At 42.2% G+C, this 15,324-nt stretch overlaps 1 protein-coding gene across 3 annotated transcripts; it reads right to left on the bottom strand.

Annotated features, from left to right (window-relative positions):
* Positions 1-797: 797 nt before the first annotated feature.
* On the bottom strand, positions 798-13,588 carry LOC144295508 (uncharacterized). Of its 3 annotated transcripts, none has more exons than XM_077867878.1 (7): positions 13,215-13,588; positions 11,144-11,175; positions 6,656-6,744; positions 5,501-5,556; positions 3,557-3,760; positions 2,540-2,663; positions 798-1,122 (listed from the first exon to the last, which is right to left on the bottom strand). In XM_077867878.1, exons 1-7 carry the CDS (start codon positions 13,484-13,486, stop codon positions 1,057-1,059), a joined length of 843 nt encoding a protein of 280 aa, XP_077724004.1. In that variant the 5' UTR covers positions 13,487-13,588; the 3' UTR covers positions 798-1,056. The 3 variants fall into 3 exon arrangements, 2 of the variants coding, with proteins under 2 accessions (XP_077724004.1, XP_077724006.1); XR_013362639.1 differs by having other exon boundaries at positions 801-1,122; positions 2,540-2,667; XM_077867880.1 differs by lacking the exon at positions 2,540-2,663 and having other exon boundaries at positions 806-1,122.
* Between the last annotated feature and the right edge of the window lie 1,736 nt (positions 13,589-15,324).

The raw sequence follows: 15,324 nt of genomic DNA, 5'->3' as shown, positions 1-15,324 counted from the left end.
CAAATGATTTTGCACAGTGTTTTTCTTGTGATGTGTGGTCATGCCTTCTATTATCTCGGTAGTCATCCAGTGATATTTCCTTAAGTGCTCTGAATCCAAAAAGAAAACAAAATGGAAAATACTCTGTGGTATTTGCAGTCCTTATAGATTGTTTCTGAACTAGAGCCCTTCTATGCTTAGCCAGACCATCTACAACTGCCTTAACACTTACCTCCTATTACATGGAGCCCAAAGATCAACCATAGATATAAGCATAGGATCACCTCAGGCTTTTTCTGAGTACATATTCAGTCTTGGGCATGCACATGACCCCCCAGATTCCCTGACATACCTGGGAGCCCTTCCAAGCCCTTATTCCTTCAGGTATCTTTCTCCTCAGGCTCCTCTTATCCAAACTTTTTGGTCTGTCAGCTGCTTGTCTCATTCTCCATCCCTTCCCCAGGTGACTGTCAGGAGTTATAAAATGACTTTAAATCCTTTTGACAAACACTGTCCAGAAAGCCATACTGTCTGAGAAAATTCCAGGAGGATCAAAACAAAGGCAGCAGAAAGGGAGACAGAACATGGAAGACTCCTAACTCTGGGAAACGAACTAGGGGTGGTGGAAGGTGGAAGGGGAGGAGGGCGGGGGGTGGGGGTAACTGGGTGGCGGGCACTGAGGGGGGCACTTGACCGGATGAGCACTGGGTGTTATTCGGTATGTTGGCAAATTGAACACCAATAAAAAATAAGTTTATTATTAAAAAAAAAAAAAACAAAAAACAAAAAACAAAGGCAGCCTCTGAGCCAATCACTTAGGGAACCACCAGACAGTTCTTTGATAACAAAGTTTTAATTTCCCCTCTGGCATTAGCAAGCTGTCCCACCAGGGATATGAGTCCATCACCATGGCTGCTGGCCAAGTTAGGGTTTGGGGGATGGTGGGTGGATAAGAAAAATGCCACATGCTCTTACTAAAATTTAGCAGCTGCTGCTTCATTCATTCCCCTGGTTGTTGCGAGTCTTCTTTTTATTACATTTCTGATTCTGAATGTTTTTGCCAGCTTAACGTTTTCTTCAGTGGAGGGATAGATACTTGGAGCTCCCTATGCCGCTATTTTTGTGACACCTGTCTTCCAATACCTAAAACATATAGAAGCAGAGATGCTCTGCTAGAAGCAGGAATAGGAGGCCTGGGTTCCACACTTGCAGGTAGCTACTCCACATTATCCTTTGTGGCACACAATTTAAAACCACCAGTACATAGGATACAGCATGAACTTTTGGGCTATGCAGCTCTGCCTACCTGTTGGCTTACTTGCTTTTTCATTTTATTTATGCATTTATTTATTCATTGCTCAATAAGTATTTATTGAAGACCATGTACTAGGCACAGGTTTGAACCTTGGCCCCATGGTTAATGAGCTGTGAGACTTTGACATATTCTTAGGAAAATCTGTTTCTTCCCTGCCGGTGGAAAACTAAACACAGCCTGGCTTCAAGAGTGGCTGTTAATGACTGGGCTTAGCACAGGTTTCCAATAGTTTCCACTAGCACCACTATAACATGTTTAAAATCTTATCATTCAAGTTAGCAAAGGAAACTGTATACATTTTAAGTTTTCTCTAAAATCAAACACTTCATCTCTTGTATGGATAGTGTAATGGCTAAGACTAGAGCCTTTGCAGCAAGACTGCTTACATCCAAATCCCAGTTCTCCCTCATATCTGTAGTGTGACATTGCATAAGTTGCTTAATTTCATAATGCCTTGACTATCTTTTCTGAAAATAAGCATATTAATAGTACCTAGCTCGTCATACTCTTATGATGTATAAATAAGTTATTAAAATGCTTAGAACATTGCTGGACATACAAAAAGCAGTAAGTGTTGCCTGTTATTATCATTTTCATCATCATTGTTTAAGCAGTGCTCTAGATAGTGTTTCCAGAGCTCTGGAGAGTGGATGAGTAAAGCTCAGGCAAATTATAAGAAATCAAACCTTTGCAGGATGCGGGTAGGAGAGAGAAAAAGAGGAAAGAGCATCTATAAGGTGAATCCTTTGTGGATACATTTAGCTCTTACCATAGAGCAGAGGGATTGTATTCATATCCTAGGGTCTTTCTCTGCCTTTTAAAAAAATATTTTATTTATTCATTCATGAGGGACCACAGAGAGAGAGGCAGAGACGTAGGCAGAGGGAGAAGCAGGCTCCCCGGAGGGAGCCTGATGTGGGACTCGATCCCAGGACCCCAGGATCACGACCTGAGCCAAAGGAAGACACTCAATCACTGAGCCACCCAGGTATCCTCCTTGCCTTCTTTCTAGGGTTGTAGCAGGTACACAATCACAATTGTGGAATGAATGAATAAATGAATGGATGAGAGGTGAATGACTGTATAAGTGAATTATTGATAATGAAATGAACCAAGTCATGTTCCTTTTCATAGTCTTTGACACTCAGTTTATCATACTTCACCCAGACACATAGGTCTGCTTATTTTAGTCTTTTTCAAATTAGGAATATGGGTATTTCTGCATCTCCTTCCTCCCATACCCACCAAAGAGAGGATTCTCAGCTTGTGGCTGTGCTTTCTGGGCTCTGTGATTCTGTCCCAAATCTTCTGTGCTTCATAGATCTGCCCCTTTGCTTCCCTTCTCCAGGAAGGAACAGCAGGAACCCACCTGGCTGGCACAGAGAAAGCTGATGTTATCAGCAAGTCCTGACATAGTCCTGACAAGAAACGAATATGGTGTCATGTGACCCTGCTTTCCAGAAAGACTAGAGGACAATCACAGGACACTGGGACATTCAGGAGTAGCAGGACTGAATTTTCTTGCAAGAACTCTTGTATTAAAATTTCATGATAGAGAGAATGACCCTATGAGGTTATAGAGTGTTAGCATATCCGCTGGGTATTTCTGTTCTACGTTGATCCTGAGGTAGGCACTTGTTTTCTGACATGGCATTGACATAAAGAATGGGTGGGGGGGAATCCCTGGATGGCTCAGCGGCTTAGGGCCTGCCTTGGGCTCAGGGCATGATCCTGGAGTCCTGGGATCGAGTCCTGCATCGGGCTCCCTGCATGGAGCCTGCTTCTCCCTCTGCCTGTGTCTCTGCCTCTCTCTCTGTGTCACTCATGAATAAATAAATAAAATCTTTTAAAAAAATGAAGTAGAATGGGATAAGACAGTGCAGGGTATAATTTCAGAAATCTTTCAGTTCCTGGTATAGGAGCTCCCTTCAGTTTCCTAATGCACTGGAAGGGGAAGGAGGCTGTACTCACAACTTGGTCAGACCAAGTAGGTAGCAACAGTTCAGTTGAGCACGAGACACAGTGAATTGGTTCCCCTCTCTCTCCATATGGCACAGGCCCCTCTAACCCTCCCAGGCTCCAAGGGAGGTCACACTCCTGTTCTATAATCTCTGCATCAGGAACAAGGTAAGGGGACACCGGTCTGTCCCATCTGCATTTCAGGATGTGTTTTGTTTCATTTCCTCTTAATATTTACCAGATTTAGGGTTCTGACTCTCAGCCATTTTTCAGGCTTTTGGTAATTTGCATCCTTATTCTTACCTCACTCTCCACAATACTCTTCCGGATGTGTCCTTGGGACTTACAGGGTCTCTTCCTCTAGGGAGAGTTGAGATGAGGTGGCCAGCACTTGGGACTAATGCAAACACCACTTCAGTGATTCTTTGCAATCCTGTGGTCAAGCTTGTTCTAACCCTGCTTCCAGTAGCTGCTTCTCCAGTGCAGAAAAAAGGAGTACAAAATGGGCTGATGGTGGTGAGGTACAGGAAGGGAAAGAAAAATATAATTGTAGCACAAGTAAGGCACTTAATGCAATTTTGTAATTTCTATACATGCAATTATAGAAAATATAGGCCATTGAAATCTACATTCATAGCTTCAGTAATACTATCTTTCTGTAGAAAACTTTTACTCAGACTGCATAAAAAGGTTCATAGCAGGACCCTTATCCCAGAGAACGCATGTAGTGAGGGACCCCATGGCCCAGGAGGCAGTACTTGTGATATCTGGGGTTGGAAATTGGAGGCTAGGTTTCAGCTGTGGCTTTGCCGTCAACTCGGTGTGACCTTCGGTAAATTACTCTTTCTGGGCCTCAGAGTGCTCATATGTAAACTAGAGATAATAGTACCTATCTGGCAGTGCATGCAGATTAAATGAGAGAATGTGTATAAAGTGCCTAGCACAGGGCCTGACACTGGGAACTTTATGGCACTTCATGGGTCCTAACACCTGTATTAATTGAAGATAACGAGGTTTGCCTTGAGGACTTTGTTGCTAATGCAAGTGAGGATGTGGTTTGGAATGAGCCCTGGAAAGTGTTGTAGGGGTCCAGCACAGATCTGTTTACGAATAGCCCATTCTTGGTATTCAAGAATATACATTTGAATTCAGTAATGAGGCGTTGACAGACTCTGGGGAAGCTCTTGTTTGGTACCCCAGAGAAGCATGAGCTTTGTCTAGATTCCCCATTAGCTCTTTGGATGTCTGCTTCATTCACATTTATGTTCAGAGGGTTTCAAAATCCAAAACAGAAGTTGTAGATTTGGCACAATTTACTGTGCTTCGCTTAACCAAGTTAAAACCATTCTCATGGTTTCTGACTTTGTCGGGGAAGAAGGGGCAGATCCATGGGTCTATAGGAGCTTGGGCTTGGGGCTCCAGCAGGTGGAACATGGGCACAAAAGGCATGGAAACTAAATTTCTGAGACCTGGGAACCCCTTGGAGTCTGGGAGAAGGATTATTGCTGATACTTGGCCTCGAACCTCATGCAAAGTTGGTACCTGGTTTTTATACCTTAAAGAATGAAAGAAAACAAGTGCTAAGCTGGTGGGGCTGGGGGACATTCAGAAATCAGTACAGCTGAGTTCTGCTATCAATTTTATCATTTTCTAAGTACTGTACTTAATTACATATAGGATACAACCAACTAACTTTGGCAATTTATATTTTATTGATAATAATAGCTGTAATTCATTAAACACTACTTAAAAGTCTAACACTGTGCTAAGTACTTTACAAATATTATTAAATTGATTACTATAGCCCTGTGTCAAATCAAACTTCTCTGGTTCCCTACCATTTAGCCGTACTTCCCTCTTACTTGGTAAAATGGTTCTCAGACTTAGTTCTAATGATCACCACCAGTTCTCTGGGGATACTAACTGGGTTTCCAGCAATTCAATTCAATTATATCACTATCTACCTGGAGATAGTATTGGATCTCACAGGTTAAGGGTTCAGTCCCATAAGACTGCCCCTCTCCATCCTCCCACCCCCACTTCAGATGTCAGTCACACGCCCAAATGATCTGTGCTTCTGATCAACTCCTTGTGCTTGCTCTCTCTCTGTCAAATAAATAAATAATCTTAAAGAAAAAAAGAGTTGCCATATGTCCCAGTTCTGGCTAGTAGGACCTAAAGAAAAGTCCAGCACAAGGCCTATTGGGAGGACTTCTATTTTCATGTTAAAAGGAAAGATATAGGTACCTTTTATATAAATATGGTATCTGGATCCACAGCAGCCTTTTTGCAAGCATGAGGCACTAAGGATGACATAAAGACCAAAAGAATCAGGGAAATATTGAAGTACTGAAACAATATAATTAGTCACCACTTTCAGAGCTCTTGTTAAGTGAAAGAAACTATTCCTTTTTGTTTAAGCCAGAGTCTGATTTCTTTACTTGCAACCAAATTTTGAAAAAAAAAATGTGTCCTATAAATACTACCATATTCATTTTTGGATGAGAAGATAAAGTAACTAGTTCAAGGTCACACAGCTGGTAAATTGTGGTACGAGGGATCCCTGGGTGGCGCAGCGGTTTAGTGCCTGCCTTTGGCCCAGGGCGCGATCCTGGAGACCCGGGATCGAATCCCACGTCGGGCTCCCGGTGCATGGAGCCTGCTTCTCCCTCTGCCTGTGTCTCTGCCTCTCTCTCTCTCTGTGACTATGATAAATAAATAAAAAAAATAAAAATAAAAAAAAATTTAAAAAAAAAATTGTGGTACGAAATTCAAATCTAGTTCTATTCAAATTTAAAGCCTGTCTTCTCAACCACTAGGTTATGTTGAAATTGTCAGTGTCATTGATAAAAAGTATGTATCTCAGTGTCTGGGAACTCTAAAAAATAGAATAAGATAAGAGGAGAGAAAAAAAAGGGGAAGAAGTAGGCTTCTCAGAGCCTTTGCTATATCTGGGGCCCAAGTCTTTCTGAATCTGGGATGCTGATCTCCAGTTAGAGGCCAGAATGGTCCTGCACACTTATTTGCTCTCACATCTGGGGTTCTTCCAGCTGCTGAAGGAGATAAGTGCCTACATGGGGTGAGGCCAGAGAGGGAAAAGCTGGCATTGAGGTTTTGGTGTACTAGTTCCACTAGATTGGTGAGGGAGCTGGGAGCAACCCTGGGAAGCTAGTCCAGGGACTGGATTGAGACCCAGCCTTAATAATGAGTTAGCAGGAACTGGACATCCAGCTACATCCCCTGCACAAAGTCAAGGAACATGGCAACTCAAGGCAGATGTGACAAGAGCCAAAGACTGCCACTTGCTTGCAGCATGCTTATTATGTAAACAGAAAGAAGGGAGAATCTTCCTGAAAATCACTCCCTAGAACGTGCAGTAGTGACAAGGGGGTGTGGGCCTACCTGTGGGGCATGGAAGTCAGCTGGCTCCTGTAGTCCCAGAGTTTTCTTCCAGGAAGTAAGGGCAAGGATACTTTCGACACTAGCTATATCTAGGCAAGGGAGAACAAAGATGTATACATTTTTGTACAATGTGTTAGACTCTGAATTAAGTACTTTATGCATAATATTTCATTTAATTCTCACTATAGCACAATGAGGTAATATTGAGTAGTTAATTTTTAAAAATTAAATCTCAAATGACTTAAGAAAATTTTCAGGCTGTACAGCTAGAAAATGGTGAAATTGGAACTCAAGCCTAGGTCAATCTGTTTCCCAAGCCCATGGCGTGTTACATCGACTCTCAGGAAGCTCAGGGTGGAAGGAAACAGATATATTTCTTCCTACAGCAGAGAGAAGGCAATAACAGTTCATGGTTCTTTGTGTGTGAGCTCTGCAGAGGAGAAGATTGATGACAGGTCTTGAATTAACAGTGCTTGGCAGTTGCCACCACCCTAGATGGCAGGGTTAAGAAGGGGAGTTCTGAAAATGTGGGCCAGCGGAGGCAGCTCCTTTTCCTGAAATCACTATGGTTCTGATTCATATGGTCAGGCACAGACACATTTTCCCTCTGTTTCTTCAGTGTCCAGGAGCTGTGACCCAGCCCAGTGTCTTGGGACAGACTGGAGGTGGAGGCAGAAATGATTGCTTGAGTACATTCACTCTAAGGACGGGAACAGAGGTTGCCAGGAAGTAGGCCACAGAACAGACACTCAACTGAGCACAGCCTAGATCAGGGGTTGTCCTTCAGTGGTTTTCATGCTTCATTGATCAGATTCTTTATGGCTATGAGTTCATTCTATGTCACAGAATCCCTGGGGCGAGCTTGGCTCCTGGACCATGCAGCCAAAGCCCCTCAAGATAGACCACATGTCCTCCTATGCAGGCCTATAATGCCCACTCTTTCCTGAGCAATGACTGCTAAAATCACCACAGTGCATCTCTCTCACCACAGGGCTTTGGCTGTGTTGCCCACACCCCTGCCTTGCTGTCCTTCTGGCCATTCCCTTTGGAGCCACTCTGTTCACTTCTCTAAACTCCATGCCATCTCTCTCATTGACCCCATGCCCTCTCCCTGCCTTTGGAGCAGAACCATTCTTCCCTGCCCTTACTGCTCATCTCAAATCTGATGCCCCCAGAATCTCTCCCAGACCAGAGCCAGCCTGTCTCAGTGCCCTTCATTCTCTCTCACATCACTCCATCCTGAAATGGACCCCCTTCCTACCACTATCCTTCCCCATGACCTCTCCTGCTCCCTGAGTCCTAGAGCTATGGAGGACCTGGCTGTAGGTAGTGTGGGGGAGAATGACAAGAGGGTTTAGAAGGGGTCAGACAAAATAGACCTCTGGACACCCTTCTTCAGGGGTCATTGTTGCCCAAGATGGTTAGATTCTAACATACTATTAGATACGTGCTGTAAGAGGGGTTGAACTACTCAAACACGTGTTTTTGTATATAGACAAGTAGGTACTTTCTTAAACAGTTTTTCACAGTGCTTTTATATATATATATATAATATATATATATTATATATATATATATTGCTTTAAAAATTGTCAACTTAAAAAAAAGATTTTATTTATTTATTCATGAGAAACACTGAGAGAGAGAGAGAGAGAGGCAGAGACATAGGCAAAGAGAGAATCAGGCTCCCTGAGGGGAGCTCAATGTGGGACTCGATCCCAGGACCCTAAGATCACACCCTGAGCCACCCAGGCATCCCTAATAGTCAACTTATAGCAATAAATAAAGCAGAAGGGGCAACACAGTATATTTCTAGAGGCTTATTTTATATCATACCACTATTAAAATATCCAGATGTACAATTATAGGACCAAAATCTTCTCAATGTGTATTGAGTCAAATGGCTCCCAGCTGCACCATTTCAAATTCTTTGCACAAAATTTGGGATCATAAAGCCCTGACATCAGGTCTTTTATGAAGCATTTAGGCTTAATGTAAGCCACCCTGATTGTGCTGGTTAGAAATAGCATTATTATAGTTTTTTAAAAGTGTAATTATTAAAATAACTTCTACTTAGAAGAGTTCAAAGTAGTGCAAAATGAGTCAAGTGAAAAACTAGTTTCTTAAATTCTGATACCTCACCGATCAGTCTTCTTAGAGGCAAGCACTTTTAACCATTTCTTTCTTTTTAAAAAAAAAAAAAAGATTTTATTTGAGAGAGAGATAGAAATAGCAGGAGCAAGGAGGAGAGGGAGAAACAGGCTGTCCACTGAGCAGGGAGCCTGATGCAGAACTCCATCCCAGGACCCTGGGATCATAACCTGAGCTGAAGGAAGATGCAACTGAGCCACCCAGGTGCCCCATTTTTAACCATTTCTAAGTCTATTTTTTGTTTTGGTTTTAACGTAATTGTAGACGAGCCTTCTGCCATTTCTCTGCTGTCAAAGAGGATGAATTTTGCTCACTTGCACTTTCCTCCACATTAGCCTATGAGCCCCACGAGGGCTACCTGTCAGCATTGTAGACATGTTCAACATTGTCTCTTAAGACCTAGAGCTTCATTCTTCTGCATGTGGATGTCCAATTTTCCCAGCACCATTAATTGAAGAGACTGTCCTTTTACCAGTGGATAGTCTTTCCTCCTTTGTCGAATATTAGTTGACCACAGAGTTGAGGGCCCATTTCTGGGTTCTCTATTCTGTTCCATTGATCTATGTGTCTGTTTTTGTGCCAGTACCACACTGCCTTGATGACCACAGCTTTGTAGTACAACCTGAAATCTGGCATAGTGATGCCCCCAGATATGGTTTTCTTTCTCAATATTCCCCTGGCTTTTCGGGGTCTTTTCTTATTCCACACAAATCTTAAGATTATTTGTTCCAACTCTGTGAAGAAAGTCCATGATATTTTGATAGGGATTGCATTGACCTAGAGCAATGAGTGGCATGTGCAGGGCATGTAATAAGGTATTGTAGGGCAGCCCAGGTGGCTCAGCAGTTTAGTGCTGCCTTCAGCCCAGGGCCTGATCCTGGAGACCTGGGATTGAGTCCCACGTTGGGCTCCCTGTGTGGAGCCTGCTTCTCCCTCTGCCTGTGTCTCTGCCTCTCTCTGTGTGTCTCTCATGAATAAATGAATCTTAAAAAAAAAAAAAAAGGAACTGAACTAAATGATATAATACTCAAGTATGTACTTCTGGTTCGATAAACCTGGGATGATCATTGCAGGGGTAATGGGCACATCAGAGCCAATGCAACATCTACTTTTCCTTTTGTCAATTACAGAATATCATTTGTACAAGTACCACTTGAGTTCTTTTCTGTACCTATAATTATGTCTCATGTTCTGTCTACAGACTGACTAAAAAATAATCACTACCAATATTATATTTTTCACTTATTGCAGAACCAAATATTAATTAAATCATATGTCACCAATCCCATGCAGTTCAAAGAATATTCAAGCCTATGGAGCAAATGAATTCTCTTATGTTCCATCATTGCTCAAAAACATGTCATTTTAGTTTGCTTCATCTTTGTTTTTCCACTGGGATTTTTTCTCACACTTTGTTTGTTTCTCCTGGAGTCTCTAATTTTTTCCTTTTTTCTTGTTGAGAGAAATAAGTGCTTTTTTATTTTTTTGTTTTTTTTATTTATTTATTTATGATAGTCACAGAGAGAGAGAGAGAGAGAGAGAGAGGCAGAGACACAGGCAGAGAGAGAAGCAGAAGCAGGCTCCATGCACCAGGAGCCCAACGTGGGAGTCGATCCCGGGTCTCCAGGATCGCGCCCTGGGTCAAAGGCAGGCGCTAAACCGCTGCGCCACCCAGGGATCCCAAATAAGTGCTTTTTTAAAAGCAAATTACAAGTTATTTCAGGTTTTAATGCTATCTGTTAAGCAAAATCCATTTTTTTTCTTGGAAATAGTCATCTTGGAGTCCTTTGACTTCAAATTCTAGTTTGGGCCAATTATTTTATAAACTCCCTGTATAGTTGTCATCTAACACACCTTTTCATTGCATCCATGGAATAATTCTTTCTGTTGCTATTGTTGTAGACATGCCTCCAATCCACATTGTTCTTAAATGAAGCTAAAAAAAACTTCTTTCCTCAATTTCCAAATAAATTGGAAGTCCTCATATTTTCAGAAAGACTATGGGAAAGAAACTCTTTGACCCGTTGTGATTCTGAAATGAATTTAGTTCCCATGGTGAATGACTACAGCAGGAAGTGGGTTCAAGGGGCCTCACGTGTGGATTCTATGATATCCCAGAGAGGAATGCCTGGGAGATTCACCAGAAGACTAAGAGAAGGTTAATCTCTTCTAACTAAGAAGTTAGAAGAGACTAACCTTGGATTCACCCTGTCTCATCGTAAACGCTCTGGAACATGCTGAAGTTGGAATGGGTTACGTGTTCCTGGTGCTGGCAGAAAGAGGAAGAGGGTTCAATACAAAAATACACCAAGAGAGCTTCTTGACTGGGATGCTTACCTGAGGCAGATGGTGCAACAGCAGCTGCGTACCTGCAGGGAGATGTGAAAACCGAAGTTTTCGCTGAGTGTGCTGTTGCCCTATGCTCCGTATGGCTCTGCGTATACCTTCCCTCTGCATGGAGGGCCCCAGATGCTCTGCTTGTATCTGTTGCTTCTCTCCAGCCCTCCCTTGGACAGCCATGCCAATGGGCATACTGTCATTGGTTCCATTTTCTCAGTACTTTCTGGGTAGTGCTGGATTATACTCTAGCTTCCAATACTGGTGGTACAATGTCTGCAGTCCCTCTAATATTTGTCCCTTTGTAGTTGACCTACTTTATGTGTGCTTAATTTTTCTTTAATGGCAGCTTTTAAGAGTATCTATTCTTAGTAAAATTTTATACAGACAAACTTGTATATGTATCTTTTTTCATTCTTCTCAGCTTTTAAGGTCACATTTCATTTGGAAGATGTGAATCTGGAGGGACCCTGGGAAATTTATATATTTTTAATTCCTCAATTATGTCCTCTTTCATGTACTAGATTCAGTTTTTCTGGGATGCATGTTGGATGCTTGGTTTGGTGCTTCGTGTCTTTTCTCTTGTGTTTTATATCCTTTTTCTTTTGTTCCATGTCCTCAACAATTTCCTTAATTTTATCATCCAGCCCTACTATTAAATTTTTGTTGCAGAAATCACATTTTAAATTTCCAATCAATTATTTTCTCAATGTCCTATATACTAGCAGCTGATTCATGTTCCATTGATGTAATAGCTTCTCAAATATCTGAGCATTTTAATAAAAATTGTTTTATATTTTCCTTTTTCTGAATATTGTTTCCTCTAAGGTCGGATTTTCTTTTATTTTTTGGAATTAGTTTTGAATGTGTTTCTTGTTTCGTTTTTTCACCTTGGTCTTTCACTTTTAACCTATTGATTTTCCTCAAAAAAAAAAAAAAAAAAAAAAAAAAAAGCTTGTCATCCTGGGTTTCCTTTTGTATTTATGAAAGAGTAGGTCAGTTAATAGAGATGCTGGCAGAGGTTTTGCCATTTTTCCACCATATATGTTCCCAAGTGAAAAGGGCTGTCTGTGACCTCTATATACTTGTACAGAGTATGTTAAGTGAATGACTATGTTTGGGGGAAGCAGATAACCCTCACCCACATCTCCATCCTTACAGATAAATAGAAAGATTTACTCTGAGGTGAACAGCAAATTCCTGCACTGAAAGCCCTGGCCTCTCTACATAGTTTCTTCCTTATAGAACGGGTCTCAGGTTTTTCTTAGGGGTAAATACTTGTACCTATCAATTGTTCCGTGTGCTGAGGGGTTGCTGGTAGAAACAGAGAAAGGCACTTGAGTAACTTACTCAGCTATTCAGTAGGTTAATTGTATGACACATGCCTCTGGTTAGCTATACACTACTAAGGAGAAGGCGGTATGGACTTTGAGGATTCATGTATGTGCACGCACATGAAGAGGGGAAGTAGAGAGGTAGGATGGGACTGAGAGAATGAATGATTTATTAGTATTTGATTAGGTATCTGCCACTTGACTAAACTATTGGAAAGGCAGAGATGTCTTTAGTGATTGGAAGTACACTGAAGAGAGAGGTTGGGCTACAGACACAGATCTGGGAATCACCTGCAGAGATGTAATAGCTGGGACTGAAGAGACAGATGAGGCCCTGGAGAGAGTGAGTCCCAGGGAAGAGGACAAGCACAGGGCCATGGCCTGTTGAGGCAAAAGATCTTCACAGAGTACATTATTACAGGGCCAAAAATAGAGTCTGGAGCAGACAGCACAGCTCTGCCTTTTACCAGCAGGGTGGCCTAGGACAGGTAGGTGTCTTGAACTCTCTGTGCCTCAGTTTCCTTGTCTATAAAATGAATATAATGCAAACACTAAGAATTTTAAAAGTTAGTAGATGTAATGAATTTATAGCGCACCTGACACACTCCAAATGCAATGTATGTTAGTTGCTGTTATTATATAAGGGTTAGCTGTTCCTGTGGTAGTAGTTGTTGTTATAAGGGCTGGGCACTGTGCTAGAAGCTGTTCATACAATAGTGAGTTGAATACACCCTTACCCTTGATGAGGAATATAGTGGTAAAGAAAGTAAGTAAGCAGCCTATTACAATAGCCCGATCCTGGTGCAGTGGAGACAAGCGCAGGACACCTCTGGGCCTGCAGAGGAGAGGTGCCATCCCACTTATGGGGTGTCAGGAACTTCTTCCTGGTGGGCATATTCTTCCCCTCCCTATTTTCTTCTACCTGTGTTTTTGCCTTTTGCCACCTGCACAAGCCTTGCTGGATTTCTTTGGAATCCCTGTGGCCTAAACAGGTGGGACATCCAGGCATCCTCCCAGCCCCCTAGGCTGCAAGATACTTTTGCCAGGGCTGGGTAACCCAAGACTTCATCTCCTGAGCTCTAAACGTGCCTTTCAACTGACCAGCTTTGGAACTCAGTCTTCTCAGAATGTAGCCAGTCTTTGTCCAAACTGCCTTTCATAGTTTCCATAGAAATGAAGGCTTCTGGCTGTGCCTATCCCTGTGGAAACTTCAAGGAGATTAATAGGCACCATTGCCATATTTTATTTATTTCCCACTTTCTGATTCAATTAAAACCTCATATCCCAGCTCTTTATCTTACTGGTGTAAAGGAGGACGAAGTCAGCAGTTCATAAGCAGCTTACATATAACATATATGTTTGATTTGTAAGCACTGCTTCATGGTTGTGTCAACATCCTACTTGCTGGCTTGGAGTAAGAAAACATACATGAATTTGTATAGATGCTAATGTAGAGGTGAAAATGACTGACTCTTAATGTTCCTCTGTTAATGGATGGGAACCTGAGGAACAGGACAGTGTTCTTTCTTTCTTTCTATTTATTTATTAGACAGAAAGTCAGAGACAGAGCACTAGTAGAGGGGGTGGGAGGCAGAAGGAGAGGGAGAAGCAGATTCCCTGCTGAGCAAGGAGTCTAATGTGGGGCTCTATCCCAGAAACCCAGGATCATGACCTGAGCTGAAGGCAGATGTTTAACCAACTGAGCTCCCCAGGCGCCCCACAATTGTTGTTTCAGCAGGAGTAGAAGGTCATACTGATTCTGAGTGGCCCTGATCTTACTCTTCCCAGGGCTGAGTCTGTATGCCCCCAAATGCCAAATTCTCCAAGAGGTCGTGACCCCAATCTGGGCAGCTGTCCCAGTGGGCTAGAACAAGAAAATGATTGTGTCTGTGCCTTTTTCTTCCCCCTATTTTTCAAAGCAGGTGTATTGAGATATAATTTATATATAGCAAAGTTCATCATGTTTATGTACCAATCTGTGAATTTTGACACATAGTCATACAGTAGTCACTGTATAAACAAGATATAGAACAGTTCTATCACCACCACCCCTAAAATTCTTTTGTAGTGCTTCATGGTTTGCCTTTCCTCCTACTCCTTGCCTCTGATCGGTTTCCTGCCCTCTGGTTTTGCCCTTTCCAGAGAAAAGGTATACACAATTATTCATTTTTAATATTAAATGCACAAGAGTGTCACACCTACAAAAAGTGAACATCCCCAGATGTGGTGAGATTTCAGAACTTACATGCTATCTTAATTGTGGAGGGTGTAGCAACTTAGGGGAGAGTAAACAATTTTTAGGGAAGATGAATAGGCCCTTAGGAAAATATATGAGAGATAGTATAGCTTGTAACAAAGTTTGCCTGGGTGTGGTGTCTGCTTCTAGTCTCCTTTCCTCTGATAGGAGTCAATCTTCTGGTTGATGGAACCTCAGCGAAGGGGATTTATGACAATTGAGTTCCTTTTGGAGGCTCTGTCTTTAAGCAGAGAAAATTTCTCCTCTGCATTTGCTGTATTTGCTCAAAATAATTTGCTCAAAATACATTTTGCTGTATTTGCTCAAAATAATCTCTATACCAAGTGGCATATCTTGGGGTGGCCCATCCTGGGCTTCTCCAGTGCACTAAAGCTCACCTGGCTCATGAAGGTAGGTCCAAGTCCAGGTCATGAGCTTCCAGAGTCCACACTCCCTCCACTATTTCCCCACAAAGGAGATCCTGGCTGAGGAGGAACTCTCTCTCCTTACCAGCTAAGAGAGGGGAAGATGTGAGGAGGATGTGTGTGGTAAAGACCATCTGTCCGAGGGAAGAGATTGCCCCTCCCTCCATGAACCTTTCTGGATATCAG

This window comes from Canis aureus, chromosome 23, assembly GCF_053574225.1.
Source record: "Canis aureus isolate CA01 chromosome 23, VMU_Caureus_v.1.0, whole genome shotgun sequence".
Taxonomy (NCBI): Eukaryota; Metazoa; Chordata; class Mammalia; order Carnivora; family Canidae; genus Canis; species Canis aureus.
The sequence above is the reverse complement of the archived record's forward strand: the minus strand, read 5'-3'. Positions and strand labels throughout refer to the sequence as shown.